Source organism: Abramis brama, assembly GCF_963993115.1.
Source record: "Abramis brama genome assembly, chromosome: 23".
Classification (NCBI taxonomy): domain Eukaryota; kingdom Metazoa; phylum Chordata; class Actinopteri; order Cypriniformes; family Leuciscidae; genus Abramis; species Abramis brama.
The window spans coordinates 16,864,744-16,884,449 of NC_139985.1; the positions used below are offsets into that span (position 1 = coordinate 16,864,744).

The 19,706-nt window shown below is 37.7% G+C and overlaps 1 protein-coding gene across 1 annotated transcript in view; it reads right to left on the bottom strand.

Annotated features, from left to right (window-relative positions):
• Window positions 1-19,706, bottom strand: part of naaladl2 (N-acetylated alpha-linked acidic dipeptidase like 2) — a 296,732-nt gene that overhangs the window by 22,201 nt on the left and 254,825 nt on the right. The window contains exon 12 of the mRNA XM_084100591.1: window positions 6,074-6,167. Coding sequence (XP_083956717.1) covers window positions 6,074-6,167 — 94 coding nt within the window. The remainder of the gene's footprint in view (window positions 1-6,073; window positions 6,168-19,706) is intronic.

Consider the following 19,706-nt stretch of genomic DNA (forward strand, 5'->3'; position numbering starts at 1 on the left):
AGGGCTGCAGACAAACACTGCAAGAGAGACGTAGGAAAGTAACAATAAGACACACATGCAGGCATGGAATTAATGTAACACACTATATCACATTGGTTATATAATATTATATATAACCAATATATAATATAACCAGTGTGATATAGTATACATATATAAGTGTGTGTGTGTGTCTATATATATATATATGTGTGTGTGTGTGTGTGTGTGTGCTTACTACAGAAATGTTTCTTAGGTGGCATTTACAAACAGCTTGACGGAGCTCAAAGGAATGGATCTGAATGCAGAGATCTCAAGATGTTTTTAAAAAAAGTTGGACTATCTGACACGCTGTTTTAAAAATGCAATGCTTTCTGCAAAAGCTTTAAAAAAACAGTGTGAGATGTGATGCAACACCTCAATAACATCTGTCTGATTGTGTGTGGCTGCAAAAGCTGTGTTTTACAACAGATGATTTCTTTCTCACATAGGATTTTACTGTGCAAACTACCTTACGGCCAAAGGACAACAGTCTGTCAGCTAATTGAAGCAACACCTCTAAAAATATCCATCTTAACCTTAAAATTATGGAAGGCATTCTCTGCCAAATTTAAATAAATAAATTAAATGATTAAAATGAAAATTAAAACCAGATTAACGATTTCATTACAGAAAACTGTATGCAAAAAAATGTGACAAAATTGAGAATGCATGCAAATTCTATGTTAATGAGTGGGTGTGGCTTATTCTAGTAACGGCGCTGAGACACGCCTTCTGTAAAGCTAGAATTCATAACCTAGTTATGATGTTAGACTCAGACTAGACCATAATCGACGATGAGGTTCATTCATGTATTAGGCTGTTTTGGAAATTCAACTATTTGGGTGTACAGAAGTCTTAGTAACACAATTTCTACAACAATTATAGCCAGACATTAATACCCACTGGCTTTAACCGAGAACCTCGGCCAATGTTTCATATTCGCGTCGTGCCTAACAACGGCCTTCAGCCATGACTTATTCAGATACAGCACTAGCCTAGAGTACCTTATTGCTTTTATAAAACGGTTACCACGCAATACAAATATTAATCCCGAAACATATGTATCTATGCAACTTTCATGAAGTAAAATGAATCACTAAAAGCCAATTCCTTCCGCTGGAGAAAAAAAAAATAGTCCCTGACCATAAAGCAACAGAAGAAGTTACATTATTTCTCCATTAGATGGAGACAAAGACTGTCTTAATGAGTGAGTCAGTCAGTCAGTAGAGAAGACTTTTGAAATGACTCAAACTTGTGATCACGGAGAAGAAAGACGCAACTGACATGACTACAGTATAGGCACGGACAACCCCTATTAACTGTTAAAAGTACAAGATATCACACCAGACATTCAAACGGATTTTTATATATTATGAATATAGGACTGATCTGAAGGAAAATGCTATATCTAGCCTACTGTAAATGCAGGTACACTCGCTTTCTCGATCTCATCCAGAAGTTGTTACTGGAAATGAAAATCAGCATTGTGATTCTTTTTGTACACAAACTTAAAATAACCAAAAGACACGTAACAGTTAAACAGCGGACAGATACAGGCTAGTGCTGTATCTGAATAAGTCACGGCTGAAGGGCGTTGTTAGGCACGACGTGAATATGAAACATTGGCCGAGGTCCTCGGTTAAAGCTGGGTATTAATGTCTGGCTATAATTGTTGTAGAAACTGTCACTAAGACTTCTGTACACCCAAATAGTTGAATTTCCAAAACAGCCTAATACATGAATGAACCTCATCGTCGATTATGGTCTAGTCTGAGTCTAACATCATAACTAACATGGTCAGGCTGGTTGTTTCCATGTTCTAATGCTGCGGCAGCTTCCCGCAAAAGCTCACTAACAGATTTCGCCATATCTCGTCGTCTTGATTACAATATAATCACATTTAAATAATTTCATTTCACACATTCAACTTATGCACACGGGACGTCGTCGACGGCTTTACAGAAGGCGTGCCTCTACTAGCACCGTTACTAGAATAAGCCACACCCACTCATTAACATAGAATTTACATGCAGGTTGTCTTTGAAAATGAAAACGAAAATGAAAACTGTGAAATAAAAGAGGAATTAAAATGAAAACGAAAATTTACATTTGTATTTGAATTGTGTCACTATTATTGCGTGAGCTTTACTAAAGAGCATTGTAAAAACTGTATTTGTAGTTTCTTTTTCACGTTTGGCTTTTCATTTTAATATTGGCAGTCTTGCCTCGAGACTGTAGTGAAAATGAAATGTGAAATCACCAATTGCATTTTATTTTTCAATTTGACAGGGATAATGCTGTGAAAATGAAATCATTTAATTTCATTCTCAATTTTGACACATATTTTGCGTACTGTTTTCTGTAATGAAATCGTTAATCTGGTTTTAATTTTCATTTTAATCATTTAATTTATTTATTTAAATTTGGCAGAAAATGACTTCCATATAAAATATCTAAATATTCTTAAATCTCACTGATCACACTATGGCTTTCAACTCAACACTGCATCTTCGATCGACGCTATGGGGACGCCATCAGCATAACCAGTGTCTGAAGCACGTTAACACACTCCAATTTTATTGGCTGGCAACATTCATTGATGTCATTAGCAGAGTGCCCGGAAGTATAAGAGGGCGCCTGTGATACACTGCATCAGCTTTTTTGTCTTCAGGAGCCATTTGTTTAGCTAGAGCGTAGTTAAGAATCCTAGCAAGCATTTCAAGAAGTGTGTGCCTCTGTGTCCCAGCTTTCTGACACCTGACACCACAATTATATTTAGACGTTTGCTTCCAAAATGTTTGTTTGTAGCAGCAAGAAAACTGATTTGCTGTCTACAACATGGAGTAACATCCGTGAATGTAATTCACAAATGTTACTAGGCAACCAGTAGTGGGAACTCCCATAGCGACAATAGAATCCCATAGAACTCCCATAGAATCCCATAGATTCTAAGTCTAAGTCTAAGTCTAAGTGAATGCAGCATCAGGCCATAATTGCTCTTCCCTCATGAGCTTTCTGACTTCTTGTTAGTAGCATATTATGTAGTGAGATACCTTTTCAAAAGAGAATAGCTTAACTTTGTAGTAATAACTAAATTTTAAAGTAGCCTCCCTTCACCAATAACAGCCTCATCAACTTATCTTGCAGCAAGCAAGTCATTTGTATGATTTCAGATGATGTCTGGCAGTCTTCATTCTTCACATTGCTGAGTCACTCTAAAAGAATCTGAACATCAATGAGCTGTCTAAATCTTAAGGGAACAAAAGATCTCAAAGGTTTCAATTAGTCATGACTCTTTGATCTTACTCAATTCATTATTCCTCATGAATTCTGTCATTTCATGTGCCTCTGAAACTCCTACCACAACACAGCATAAGGAGAGAATGTCCCAACCACCAAGCACCCTTCATCTACTTGCCCCAGTCTCTATACACTAGTGTACACTACAAATCAAACTCTGTTCTAAATTAGTTTCTTTTGATCTTTAAGACCTATATCTAAATGCTTGTATGCTTAAAATTTATTAGGGAAACATTATTATTATTATTATTATTATTATTATTATTGTGGAAACTTGTAGTAGATTATAGAATCAGTCAACTGTCTAGACCAGGATAGAAGATGGAAGAAACTCAAATATAAGACTTTAATCTTTTGAATGTTTTAATAAGATTGTTAACTTATTTGTGGTCATTGCATTATTATCATACTTACATTTGTTGATTAGTAGTTTTGTAGGATTTGTGGAAAAAAATGTGGAAAATTGTAATAATATAAAAAAGAAATATGACTGGTAGTGAATGCAAACTCAAGATATTAATACAAGAACTTTTGATCAATTTAATGCATTCCTGCTGAATAAAAGTATACATTTCTTTATACTCACACTGACCCCAAACTTTTGAATGATACAGTGTGTGTAATATTTATTATGGTCAGGGAATTCTAGTTATGCCTCTACCCACTCTTGATTGAGTCGGTGCCCATGAACAATCAGGCTTTAGATGAATCTACTGCATAAGCACTGCATTTAAAGGGGTCATATGATGCGATTTCCTGTTTTCCTTTTTCTTTAGTGCGTTATGTAACTGTTAGTGCAAGTGTAAGATCTGCAGAGTTACAAAGCTCAAAGTGTCAAACCAAAAGAGATATTCTTTATAAAAGTTAAGGCTCAGCCATGCCTTCCTAAAACGCTTCGTTCAAACATGCCTCCACAAATCTACGTCAGTGTGTGGGGGCAGAGTTTCATAACACCGCCCAAATGTATACACAAAGAAAGAAGGCGTAACTTTTATTCTCGCTGTATTATTGTTGCCGCTGGTACCGCCATGTCTTCGGAGAGACTGTGTTTTTCGTTGCGAAAGCCAAACTACTTTGTTCGGCCTTCCAAAAGAGGACACAATTAGAAAACAGTGCTTAAGCTTTATTTACAACACTGTTCCAGAACAGTACAACTAAACGTTTAGGGGTCAAAGGACTTAGTGAAAAGAAATGTTTTGAGGTGCATTTTGAACATATTTACGCTGTATAAGTCATAATCAATAATTATGTCCCCAATGAAATAAAATCTGACACGATCTGGTCCAGTCGCGCTGGCAAAGTTGATCGATCAGCTTGGTCATCTGCATTTTCCGGTTCAGATTCGGACTCGAATTGATAAGGTAGTACCCGACATTATCACCTGTCATTATTGCTTTGGGAGCTGATGTTTCAAATATGGGAGCGTGACATTTCCGTCACACGCTTAAGGTTTTTGGGCCAATCACAATGCACTGGATCGCTGGCCAATCAGAGCACACCGTGCTTTTCAGAACGATGAGCGTTTCAGAAAGGCAGGGCATAGAGGAGCAACAATAATGTACAGCATGTGAAAAATAATTACTTTTTTTAACCTAAAACCGCGTAAACACGTTGCATTAAACCAAATACACAAAATAATGTTCTTTTTTAGAACCATCATATGACCCTTTTAACTGACAAAGAAAGCCAGGTTTTACCATAAGAGTGACATTTGGAGTAGACTTCATTCCTTCAAACTCCAAATTATACAGAACAGACTGAACAGAACTGTTATGTCTGTCAGGAAACAGCTGGGATTGCCAATCACCAGTATGCAAATTAATGAGATAAAAAATATATATTTAGGATTTTTTTTTCCTTTCCAAACAGTGACAGTGAAAATGACTTCACGAAGCATCTGTGGATGATGTGGGATTTTCTCAGGCATGCAATGCCGCTGCATCAATACGGTAAAACAAAAGATCGGACAAGTGTTCGGTGTGTGTCTGATGAAATATCAATACTGCAAAGCATTAAGGGCTTTGCAGTCTGTCTTCATGTGGCAAGATTATGTGACAATTACATTTCTCACCTGTCCTCTTCATGAATATTTAAACACAAAGGCGCAACGCTTTAACAACGTTAGAGAATAGATTCAGAGGGGCAGCTTTGAATGTCTCTCTGCAGAGGTGAAACCTGCGAGCCGCCGTATAATAATTTTATGTTATTTGAATCTCTAAAATCCAGTTCTGCAAGTCTTTGGCTTTAATTTCCGAATGTTCTGTACATTTTCAGTCAAAAGCTCATTACTACCCCTGGGTTTCTTTTGCTCTGATGAAGTATAAAGTGTTTTCCTCTAGTGGGAATGTTCTCCATTTTTGTTCCCCCAAAAGATTTTTGTGAAAAATACCAGACTGATGGCCAGTCGGGTCTGAAGCTTATAATCCCATTTGATCTGAGCACCGGGTGAGCCGAGAAATGATTTGCACCAATTTGTATTTTACAAATGCAGAAATCAAGGTCATTCTTCCAACGCCCCGGTAAACTGTGATGGAAAGATCGATATGTCCACCCAAACAGATGATCTCTCCATAAATCATCTTTGGGAGGAGTGAGTGGTGACACAGAGCTGGCCCAGCCTGTAATGCTGAGTTACATCCTCAAACAAACTTCCAGAAAAGTCCTGCCAGTTATAAATTGATGAGGAACACCATTTTATTTTATTTTATTTTTCTGTAAATTGTAAAATAACTTATGAAAGGTGCATCCTTACCTTTGAGTTTGTTCTGAACATCCAGTGCGATATCCAAAGGGTAAAATGGAAGAACGGGATCCGTAGCAAGTCGCAGGATTGCCTCAGCTGTTATCTAAATCGGCAAAAGACAAAACGGTCCATTAACAAGTCAGTTTGGATCCTTATTCTTTGAATAACATAAAAATGAAAAATCTAACATAAGAAGTACATTTATAAAGGTTACTGAAGGATTCAAATTTAAGAATCTATTTCAAATATGCTTCCTTACATAACATCACGGTAAAGAATATTGTATTTAGTGTTTAAGGGTAAGATAATGATTCTGCTCAGCAAAGTTGCCTTTCCTGTTTTCTCCTCATTGTCTTTAATGGCTCTTTGAGTCCCAGTATCACTCAGAACTGATGGGATTAGCACACGAATGATTCACTGAGAATCTCACCTTTTGTTCTGCAAATGGCTTTCGGACCCAAATGGCCCTTGGAGCCTTATGCTGATTGAATTAGGATTGGCTAGACCCTCAGTCTAGGGTGTTACCTTAACCTGTATACTCATTTACATTCTTTGTTTGAATTTGTCTCCACCCCCAAAAGTCCCTCCTCCTAAAATGCCTATAAGATACCATGTAAAGTTATGTTAGATTAGATCATGTTGGAAGTCTCTACAGCCGCGTACAGCAGAGTTCTCAATAAAGAATAACTTCTGTTGAACGCGATCCCGACTGTCTCACTGGTCTCTGCTTCGAACAAAGAAAACTTTACAACAGATGGTGCCGTGAGTCGGATGGAGAAAAAGGAAACTCAAAGAACTGAATCTTGAAACTTCAAGCTTTCCAGCTTCCTCCAGATTGAAAACTTCAAGCTCAAAGATCTCAACAAAGCTGACTGAGTCCCAGACTGAATCTTGAAACTTCAAGCTCAAAGATCTCAACAAAGCTGACTGAGTTCCAGACGAAGGTTTTCTGTACAACCAACGATTCGTTGAGTTTCACTCTATTCAAAGAACCAATGCAGACCAGTACAATTGTTTTCCTCTGCGTTGTTCAGAGAAGAAGTTAACAAACAGCTGTAGAGTTTGGTTAACTAAAGATAAGCCTCTAAAAAGTTTTCTTTTAGAGATGAAATTGATCCTCTGTTGATGGCAGGGAAGATTAACAGTTACATGTTAATATTGTGTGTATGCTCTTGCTAGAGAAGACCTATCTGTAAGCTAGAGAATTAGCTTTAGAATTAGATTTAGCCTCATGTGCTAATAAGATTGTACCCTCTGTTTGCAAGACAGTAGAGAGAAGTTTTTTTTAGTGTTTGTTTGTGGTAACAGAAATTCACAAAATGTTTAGGAAAAGTACTAGACAGATTACACCTTTTTGGACAGATAGTGAATTCAAGTCTTTGTTATCAGAGCACATGGACTCAATCGTGACTGAGGAAGTCAGATTGAATTTAACAAAGAAATTTGGCATTGATCCAGGCAAAGTTTGGTCAATTGAAGATTGTAAGAAGGTACTAGGAGAAAGTATTCGCAAGAACAGTGTGAAAAGTTTTATCTGTTGTCACAGAGAATTTGGTTTAACCCTAGCTACAGAATAGTCTAAGCGCAACTCCGAGCTAGAGAAACAGATCAAAGAGCTCCGTGCTAGAATATCTTCGTTGACTAAGAAAGTAAACCGCAACAAAGATGCAGAAAAAACTGATGTGGAAGAAGTTAGTCAGCCTGATAACAATTATCCTGACTTAAAAGCTTTCTTTGAAACAAATGTAGCCATCCAATCAGTAACTGATCAGCCTGTAGATTCAGTGCAGGGAACTCAGGGAACTAAAAGTGTTACTCCGAACTCTTCTGTTGTCCAAATACAAACAGTTGCCAAAACATCTTTAGGTCCTAAGGATATAGATAGACTCTCCCAGAGTTTACCCTCAGCACGCACACATTTTTCTGAATTTAGAAGAGCATTGTTCAGTAAAATGCATCTTTACGACATGTCGTTGCCGGAAGTCACACAGCTGATGTCACAAATTCTAACTGAATCTGAATTCAACAATTTTGAGTCTGCTGTTATTTCCAAAGAGAAGGTGTTTTGAAAATCCTAAAGAATATCTTAGGACCCAAAATCGATTGGTCGAAAATTACCAATTGTGTACAGAAGAAGGGGGAAACTGTTTGTGAGTACACAGAAAGATTTTGCCAGACCGCTGCCGCTTACAGCGGAATCGCTGACACTTCAGAGCAGGTGCTAGGTGATAATGGTCCCCTAGTTCGCGCATGGTTTCAGGGTCTTCTGTCAGAATATAAAAAGGCCTTGCCTTACTTAGAACTAACATGGTCCAGTAGAACCCTGCAAAGCAACTTGGACAAGTTAGCTACTTGGGAAAGAGACTCTGATGTAAAGGCAAGAGTAAAAATTGCAGCAGCTTATTTAAAGGTCAATTCAGAGAAACAGAAACGCAAAAGTCCTAGAGAAGCCAGTTGTTCTTACTGTGGCAAGCACGGACATTTTGGAAAAGAATGTAGAAAAAACAAAAATAACTTAAGACAAGTTAACAACGTTATGCAGATTGTACTACATTTGTTTGCTACTTTGAAGCAACCCCTCCCCTCGTCATTGGACTCGTGGGTAAACTTGATACGGTGTTAACCATTTAGGCTGTGAGTGCTTAATTTCCCCAGTAACTTACAACAAAGATGAAAGACTTATTGACTGTCACAGCCTTTGTTTGGGGGACATTCAGTATACTCACAGCCTTAAATGTTACTGCAGAACACTACAATCAGACACCATCCTCTGTTAATGATGTTTATTAGGACTGATGTTTCACTGGAGAATGGAAATGTGCCAATTTTCTCACACACTGTACAGTGTGTACACAACACAGGGACAGAATAGGACACGGACAGTGAGGAGCCCAGGAAGAACTGGAAGCAACAGACTTTCGGGGGCCAACCCTGTGGTGAAGATTCCCTTATAGGCCCTTCCCAACCATTAGTCCATCCTTACCTCACTGGTCCATAGGTGTCAAATAAATTAAGAAATAGGGAAAGAATGAAACGACAACAGTAGACTCTGAAAACTATAGAACCATAGTGTTTAAACTGCTACAACCATAGTGTTTTGAAGAAATACTGCTCTCTGTTTTTCTGTTTTCTGTCTTACAGTGTGCAGATAAAACTTGATGGCTTTTCCGAGATCAATAAGCAACGACCGTCTCATCTGCGTATGAAGCCTCAAGAAGACAACCAGACCCACTGCTGAACGAACTATCACCAAAGAAAATGAAAAATACACAACGCAGAAAATTTCACGGACCCTAAATTGCATGTTTTGTTTTTGTGTCAGCATGCAATTACAGATGAACAACACAGAACAAGTTATATGTGCCTGTAACTTACACCAGTTACAAGAATGAACTTTATGTGTCTAAATTTGTATTTTTGTGAGAGTTTTTAAGAACTCTCAAAGAGGGGACTGAAGGATTCAAATTTAAGAATCTATTTCAAATATGCTTCCTTACATAACATCACGGTAAAGAATATTGTATTTAGTGTTTAAGGGTAAGATAATGATTCTGCTCAGCAAAATTGCCTTTCCTGTTTTCTCCTCATTGTCTTTAATGGCTCTTTGAGTCCCAGTATCACTCAGAACTGATGGGATTAGCACACGAATGATTCACTGAGAATCTCACCTTTTGTTCTGCAAATGGCTTTCGGACCCAAATGGCCCTTGGAGCCTTATGCTGATTGAATTAGGATTGGCTAGACCCTCAGTCTAGGGTGTTACCTTAACCTGTATACTCATTTACATGCTTTGTTTGAATTTGTCTCCACCCCCAAAAGTCCCTCCTCCTAAAATGCCTATAAGATACCATGTAAAGTTATGTTAGATTAGATCATGTTGGAAGTTTCTACAGCCGCGTACAGCAGAGTTCTCAATAAAGAATAACTTCTGTTGAACGCGATCCCGACTGTCTCACTGGTCTCTGCTTCGAACAAAGAAAACTTTACAACATTACCATCAATGCTGTTGCAAAAACATCTCAATAAAACACTCCTATTTAACTCAAACATCATGCAGCTTTTTCTTTTTAAAGGTCCCGTTCTTCGTGATCCCATGTTTCAAACTTTAGTTAGCGTGTAATGTTGCTGTTAGAGCATAAATAATATCTGTAAAATTATAAAGCTCAAAGTTCAATGCCAAGCGAGATATTTTATTTAACAGAAGTCGCCTACATCGAACGGCCTGTTTGGACTACATTCCTCTTCTACTTCCTTCTTTAATGACGTCACTAGAACAGTTTTTTTGACTAACCTCCGCCCACAGGAATGCTCCCTCAACTCTACCGAAATTCGATTATGTACTTGCGCACTTCTTATAACTTACTGTGTTTACTCAGCTCTTACGGTGATTTTCTGAAGTAAAACTGACGCTTCATCTTCAAATACGTTATAATAACCGTAATTAAACTATTAAACTATACCTGTTTCATCTCTATACAGCACTCTGACTCTGTAGGCATTATTGTCTGACTCGAAATGAACACCGTTACTGAGAGTTTCTGATATTATCATCATTCCGTGAGATGAAATTGTCCTGACAGACTGAGCGGAGCTCGTGAAGCTCCGCCCCCTGTGCCGTCCAGCAGCAGCTTATTTGCATTTAAAGGGCACACACTAAAACAGCACGTTTTTCTGAGCCCCCAAAAATGACAATTTAAACATGCTGTAAAAAATTATCTGTTGGGTATTTTGAGCTGAAACTTCACATACACACTCTGGGGACATCAGAGACTTATTTTACATCTTGTGAAAAGGGGCATAATACGGGACCTTTAAAAATAAATGCTGTTCTTTTGAACTTTCTACTCATCCTTCACTCCTGAAAGAAATTATACAGCACATATGTTTCTTGAGCTACAAAACAGCCAATTAGAATGACACTGACAACTTTGCCATCACAAGAATAGATTTTAAAACAGATTAAAAATAGACAACCGTTATTTTAAATTGTAATAATGTTACACTATATGTTTCACAATATTACTGTTTTAATTGATCAAGTAACTGCAGCCTTGTTGAGCATTAGTGAGTTTATAAAAAACATAAAAAATCTCATGAAGTTGGGAAAAAAAAGCAAAAATTACAACTGAACTTGATAGTCATTGATCATAACATATTTTTTTTTATGGAAAAGGACACAAAAAATCTGAAAAAATGTGTGGATGAGGGGGAAGTTGATTTTGTTACCTACAATAATTATGCAACTTAATCGAAGATACTATTAAATCATTTATTTATTCATTCATTAATTCATCTAGCCATCCACTTGGCTCACAAATCTGGCACTTTAGGCAAACTTTCTAATTCTTTTGCATGACATTGTTTTAGCAATGGATTGTACTACAGCAAACGTCATGTTTTGAGTGTTGAAATTGTCCGTGAGTGCTCGCAATGCTTCTTTCTAATAGGCTCAGATAACAAGACCATTTTTTAAGCTGCCAGTCCTTCAAAGCTGAACTATAATTATTGGTTGCATTCTGTCTTATCTTTCTGCCTTTCCATTGATTTTCACTCCCTTGTTGGATTCCGTTGCTTTCCGCCCCAGACACTCCGCATTGGCATCTGATGGGTCATTGTAACTGTGCAGACAGCAAAATTTTCCTGCATCCACATTTGTCACGGATCAAACATTATAGATTCTCCTGATGTCCTTTCATGTTCTGCATGAGGTTAACACACGGGCTGGGAGACTGCGCAGCATGAACACATATCAACTGTGGTTTTATCATATGGTGTTTCTTCTGCCTGACCTCTCCTGAACTTTGTGAAAACTACAGTTTGCTGGCTGGCTATATGGGTGTGATCTTCCTCCCGGGACGGACTTGAAAGTTCACCGTAACACATGCCTCAAAGGAGGATTCAGTGTCTGACCACTGACCCTGCCTAAACGAATTAGCCCCAGGGCAGGAGTTTGCTGGCCTCCCACGAGATCAGGATCTCATTCAGTCCTACAGCAAACACAGGTCAGCTCTTGTATAATATATTGCCGCTGTCAGGCAGAAACCTTGTATCTCCATATTTCGTTTCAAATTTCATTTTTTCGTAAATCATTACTTTTGTTCACCCTTTACATCTGTCTGTGGATTTTGCAAATATTTAACCAATCAAAAAGTATTAATAAGAACTTGGGACTAAACCTAGTAACTCCACTGGATCCTCAAACTGGATCCATAAAACCTCATAACTGAGGTTTGAACTCAGAACTGTGAATGAAATGCCACATGCAGTTTGGATCGTCTCTGCTTGTTTGCAATGCAAGGGTAAATGAACTGGTGCTTTGAATAAGTACAACATTTTCTTTTTCAAGAATCACTAGAATCATATATATTAAAGGCTAATGTTTTATGTATTTGAGGAGCGGAGAAGAGTGTCTTAATCTAGAATTTGTCATTGAGCCATAATCAATACTGTAAATAGCCTGTGCGTAACACTTCATCTTTAATAACATGAGATTTTGGCCAAATTACACAAAAAACTAAGCGGCCACATAGATACAATAAACTTAATAACCTGTGTAAACATGTGTTTAATAGCATATGTATTTAGTACTACGAATGAAGGCCAGTAATACTAACATGCCTATCGATATCTCTATTCAATGGAATTTTTTTCTGGGGATCAAATGAGTAAAAAATATAGTTGTTGACCCATGCAACATTCTCTTTAAATAAATAAGGTTGTTATATGATACCAACATTTTACATACGTACCAGTGAAATTTCACAGTTCTCGATTCAATTTTTTTTTTAACTAACACAAAATTAAAATACTTTTAAAGACAAGTAAACAGTCAGTATTAAAATAAGGATTTTCAGGTAGGTTTAACAGTAGTATTCAGGAAATAAATACAGAAACTGAATAAAGTAATCAAATGTAAAATAACACTGCATAGTCTTCACTGTATAAATTATATATATATATATATATATATATATACACACATTTTTATTAAAGCTACAAAAAGTATTCAGAAAAGAGCAGTAAGTGACTGTCTCTTTTTTCTTTTGTTCTTTGATAAACATTAATGACAGACTGCAGCTGGTATATTAAGCTGCTGTAACTTTAAGACCTGCTGAGAAGTGGCTTTCTGTCCATGCATTTGGGGTGTGTGCGCACAGAAAGCCGCTTCACAGACAGCATTTTTAAAAACAGGGAATAGACGTCGAGAGCCAGGCTCGAACTCTCCTACATGAACATCATGGCTCAATAGGTAACCACTATGCTGCAGCATCAACATACAGTGGGGAGAACAAGTATTTGATACACTGCCGATTTAGCAGGTTTTCCCACTTACAAAGCATGTAGAAGTCTGTAATTTTTATCATAGGTACTCTTCAACTGTGAGTGACGGAATCTAAAACAAAAATCCAGAAAATCACATTGTATGATTTTTAAGTAATTAATTTACATTTTATTGCATGACATAAGTATTTGATACATCAGAAAAGCAGAACTTAATATTTGGTACAGAAACCTTTGTTTGCAATTACAGAGATCATACGTTTCCTGTAGTTCTTGACCAGGTTTGCACACACTGCAGGGATTTTGGCCCACTCCTCCATACAGACCTTCTCCAGATCCTTCAGGTTCCGGGGCTGTTGCTGGGCAATACGGACTTTCAGCTCCCTCCAAAGATTTTCTATTGGGTTCAGGTCTGGAGACTGGCTAGGCCACTCCAGGACCTTGAGATGCTTCTTATGGAGCCACTCCTTAGTTGCCCTGGCTGTGTGTTTCGGGTCGTTGTCATGCTGGAAGACCCAGCCACGACCCATCTTCAATGCTCTTACTGAGGGAAGGAGGTTGTTGGCCAAGATCTCGCGATACATGGCCCCATCCATCCTCCCCTCAATACGGTGCAGTCGTCCTGTCCCCTTTGCAGAAAAGCAGCTCCAAAGAATGATTTTTACACCTCCATGCTTCACGGTTGGGATGGTGTTCTTGGGGTTGTACTCAACCTTCTTCTTCCTCCAAACACGGCGAGTGGAGTTTAGACCAAAAAGCTCTATTTTTGTCTCATCAGACCACATGACCTTCTCCCATTCCTCCTCTGGATCATCCAGATGGTCATTGGCAAACTTCAGACGGGCCTGGACATGCGCTGGCTTGAGCAGGGGGACCTTGCGTGCGCTGCAGGATTTTAATCCATGACGGCGTAGTGTGTTACTAATGGTTTTCTTTGAGACTGTGGTCCCAGCTCTCTTCAGGTCATTGACCAGGTCCTGCCGTGTAGTTCTGGGCTGATCCCTCACCTTCCTCATGATCATTGATGCCCCACGAGGTGAGATCTTGCATGGTGCCCCAAGACAGAGGGAGATTGACCGTCATCTTGAACTTCTTCCATTTTCTAATAATTGCGCCAACAGTTGTTGCCTTCTCACCAAGCTGCTTGCCTATTGTCCTGTAGCCCATCCCAGCCTTGTTCAGGTCTACAATTTTATCCCTGATGTCCTTACACAGCTCTCTGGTCTTGGCCATTGTGGAGAGGTTGGAGTCTGTTTGATTGAGTGTGTGGACAGGTGTCTTTTATACAGGTAACGAGTTCAAACAGGTGCAGTTAATACAGGTTATGAGTGGAAAACAGGAGGGCTTCTTAAAGAAAAACTAACAGGTCTGTGAGAGCCGGAATTCTTACTGGTTGGTAGGTGATCAAATACTTATGTCATGCAATAAAATGCAAATTAATTATTTAAAAATCATACAATGTGATTTTTCTGGATTTTTGTTTTAGATTCCGTCTCTCACAGTTGAAGTGTACCTATGACAAAAATTACAGACCTCTACATACTTTGTAGTAGGAAAGCCTGCAAAATCGGCAGTGTATCAAATACTTGTTCTCCCCACTGTACATACCCTTTCAACAACATAAAAACCTAACAATGCATTGAATTTTTCGTTATGTAAAATAAACAAGAGCTGTACAAGAGCACCCTGTGACCCTAGAGGATTTGAAGAAAGGTTTGAAGAAAGGATGGATGGATGGATGAATAAATGGACAAGATCAAGGACTGGGATTCAATTTTTTAAATAAAGTTATCTTCAGTATATTGTTGAAATGTTTTTATTAAGTGCACAATGTGTAGTGCAACTTTGTTTGATTTAAAAATGTTCCTACCAATGTTAAAGCCAAACTCTAAATGCTGAAACACCTGACATTTTCCATAACTGCAATACATCAAAATCGTATATTTTCTTGTTCTCCTATTTTCTTTTTTTTCTAAACATATTTTTTTGGTTTCTTATTAAATCCCTAAAGTGTAAGTTGGAGTGATGTGGAATCAATCAGAGACAAAGATTCCAGCATTGATTTCAGCAGAGAGAGCATTAATCAGCACTGCAGAATGTGCCTGGACACAAAAGCGGAATTTTTATTTATAGCCTCATTTCTGGAGTTGCTTTTTAGTTCTTTTGCTCTCTCTTTCTATTGGGTGGCAGAAACTAATACCCAACACAAAAAAGGCCAAAGAGGCGAGAGAACTATCACACTTTCAGCTGATTCCAACATATGAAACACATATTTTGTATACAACACATCTACATTCTACAGTTGTTACAATTCTGATGTTGTTTCACTCCAGAATTCCATCATGTACAACATCAGTTGTTATCTGTCCACACTTTAAGGTGCTGAACAGATGCACATGTTAAGAAGGATGTTTGCTGCCAGTGACTTTACGTAATGAGAGAGAGAGAGAGAGAGAGAGAGAGAGAGAGAGAGAGAGAGAGAGAGAGAGAGATTGAATCACCTTTATTTACAACATATAGGTTAAACCAGTCTGTTTTACCACTGAACATCTATATTCCACAATCTCAATTAAGAAGGAATAAATAAATAAAAATAATAACAACAAAAATGACAACAATAACTTAAAAAGTCAACAGTAGAACCTCATTTTCATTAACACTCCATTTATGGCCAAAGTATTCACAAACATTCCCAAGCACCCTACCAGTTTGTAATATGCATGTTCTATCCTGAGCCTTGAAGCAACTAAATCCTTGAACATCAACAAAGGATCTAATGTATCTAAAGCATCTTATTTTTCCTTGTTTTCCAAATACCACGTTTGGCAGTTCCAAACACAAAATTGAATATAAACCAAAATATTTTTACTAGCCTATATATTTTTGGCCCAAAAATGAACAGTTGATGAGATAGATCTTCACATAAAGATTATACCCATTGAGATAAAAAAAGAAAACAAATTACCCAAACGTACACATTGCAAGTCAAGTCAAGTCAAGTCAAGTTTATTTATATAGCGCTTTTCACAATTCAGATTGTATCAAAGCAGCTTCACAGTATTAAATTAAAACAATACATCAATGTTTGTTTCTAGTGGAAAACGTCCACGTTTGGTAATGCTGATAAATAGTATTGTTGATTGATTAATTAAATTAAATATCCCCAAATATCCCCAACTGAGCAAGCCAAAGACAACAGTGGCAAGGAACCGAAAAACTCCATCAGGTGACCTAATGGAGAAAAAAAAAAAACCTTGGGAGAACCCAGGCTCAGTCGGGGGCCAGTTCTCCTCTGGCGTTTATGAACTAGAGGTCGGATTTAACTGTAAGATTAAAAGTATTATATGAATGCCTGGCTGAAGAGATGCGTCTTTAATCTAGTTTTAAACTGGGAGAGCGAGTCTGAGCAACGACACTATCAGGAAGACTATTCCTGAGTTTTGGAGCTAAATGTGAAAAAGCTCTCCCTCCTTTGGTGGACCTAGATATCCTAGGTATGACCAAAAGCCTCGAATTTAGTGATCTTAAAGAGCGCGATGGATTATAGGGCGATAGAAGATCGGTTAAATAGACTGGAGCTAAGCCGTTTAGGGCTTTATAAGTCAGTAGCAATACCTTGTAATTAATTCGGAACTTTATAGGTAACCAATGTAGTGATGATAAAATTGGTGTTATATGATCATATTTTCTTGATCTAGTTAGAACTCTAGCGGCTGCATTTTGGACTAACTGTAGCTTGTTTATTGAGGATGCAGGACAACCGGCTAATAAAGCATTACAGTAATCTAGTCTCGAGGTCATGAATGCATGAACTAACTTTTCTGCATCAGAAACTGATAGCATGTTACGTAGCTTAGCAATGTTTCTAAGGTGGAAAAAGGCTGTTCTTGTAACATATGAAATATGATTTTCAAAAGACAGGTTGCAGTCTAATATGACACCCAGGTCTTTTACTGTAGAGGATAAAGTAACAGGACATCCTACTATGTTAAAGTTGTATTGTGAGAGGTTTTGTGGGTGTTTTTTTGAACCGATGATTAGTACCTCTGTCTTGTCTGGATTTAATAAAAGAAAATTGCGCGTCATCCAATCTTTTATATCTTTAACACACTCTGTCAATTTGGATAATTTAGTGTTTTCATCTGGCCGTGATGAAATATAGATTTGAGTGTCATCAGCATAACAATGGAAACTAATTCCATGTTTTCTTATAATATTTCCAAGTGGCAGCATATATATTGAGAATAAAAGGACACAACTTTTTCTAGTATTTTAGACATAAAAGGTAGATTTGAAATGGGTCTATAATTTGCTAGATTATGTGGGTCTAATTGTGGTTTCTTAATGAGAGGTTTTATAACTGCCAGTTTAAATGTTCTTGGAACATGACCTAAAGATAAAGATGAGTTAATAATATTGAGGAGAGGCTCTTCCACTACAGGTAACACTTCCTTCAGTAGTTTAGTTGGTATAGGATCTAATAAACATGTTGTTGTTTTAGATGAAGTGATACGTTTATTTAACTCTTTTTGTTCTATAGTTGTAAAGCACTGTAATTGTTCTTGCGGGGTGATAATTGAGGCTGAATTATAAGGCGCGATTGAGGATTGAACGTTTACAATTGTGGTTCTGATGTTTTCTATTTTCTCAGTGAAGAACTTCATGAAATCATTACTACTAAACTGTAACGGAATATTTTGTTCAGGTGACATCTGTTTATTTGTTAGTCTAGCCACGGTGTTAAATAAAAACCTAGGATTGTTTTGGTTGTTTTCTATTAGTTTGCGGAGGTGCTCAGCCCTGGCCGCTTTTAGGGCCTTTTTATAACGTGACATACTGTCTTTCCATGCGATTCTAAAGACCTCTAAATTAGTTTGTTTCCATTTACGCTCTAAATTACGGGTTTCTCTCTTTAGAACATGCGTAGTATTGTTGTACCATGGTGCTTTACTTTTCTCTCTGACCTTTTTTAATCTAATGGGTGCAACAATATCCAATTTTCCAGAGAGAATGGTGCTCATAGTGCTAGTTAATTCCTCTAGTTCATCTGTTTGTTTGGGTTCACTGAGCAGCTGAGACAGATCAGGTAAGCAGTTTGAAAAATTATCTATGGTGGATGGAAGGAATGTTCTGCCTAATCGATAACGCGGCGCAGCATGATATATTACATGAGTACGTAATATGCAAGTTACCATGTAATGGTCAGTGACATCGTCACTTTGTGGAATGATATCTATATCAGTTGGATCGGTTCCATGTGATATAATTAAATCGAGTGTATGATTAAAACGATGAGTTGGTCCGGTAACGTTTTGCTTGACCCCAAAGGAGTTTAATAAATCTGTAAACCCAGCCCCTAACGCATCATTTGGATTATCTACGTGTATGTTAAAATCTCCAACAATTAATGCTTTATCGATATTGACTAATAGGTCTGAGAGAAAATCTGCAAACTCTTTTAGGAAACCAGCTTAAGGCCTAGGCAGTCTATATACGGTAGCCAAGGCTAGAGATAATAGGGATGTTTTTCCAACATCTAAGAGCGTAACATTTAGTACAAGTACTTCAAACGAAATAAACTTATAGCCCGTTTTCTGAGTAACATTGAGAATAACTCTATAGATTGTTGCAACACCGCCGCCACGACCAATCAGACGGGGCTCATGCTTATAGGAGTATCCTGCTGGGGTAGACTCATTTAGACCGAAATAATCATTTGGTTTAAGCCAGGTTTCAGTAAGGCAAAGTGCATCGAAGCTATTATCTGTGACTATTTCATTTACAATAACTGCCTTAGGTGTGAGTGATCTAATGTTTAGAAGACCTAGCTTTAGAAATTGTTTTTGTTTACTAATAGCAACATTTTCTGGTTTAATAACAATTAGATTTTTCCTAGATCCTGCAGTAGATTTATTATTTGATCTCACTAAACAAGGAATAGACACAGTTTCTATGCAATGTTCAACACTAGTATTTATATCAGTTAAATTGGTGCAGCAGAGACTATGATTTGGACTTTTGGTTACTAGTCAAAAGGTATTTAACATTTTGGAGATGTTATCCGACAGAAGATCCGCTCCGAATCTGCTTGGGTGTAAGCCATCAGCACGGAAAAGCCTAGGACGCTCCCAAAACAGATTCCAATTATTTACAAAGAGCAGTTTCTGCTCATTGCACCATGACATTAACCATTCATTTAGCGCTAATAATCTACTAAACTTTTCATGTCCTAGTCGGTACGTAGGAAGCGGTCCTGACACTATGATCGTTGTTTCAGGCGAAGTGCTGCGTACCGTATTGATCAGATTCCTGAAGTCTTTCTTCAGAACCTCCGTCTGGCGCAGCCTGATGTCGTTCACTC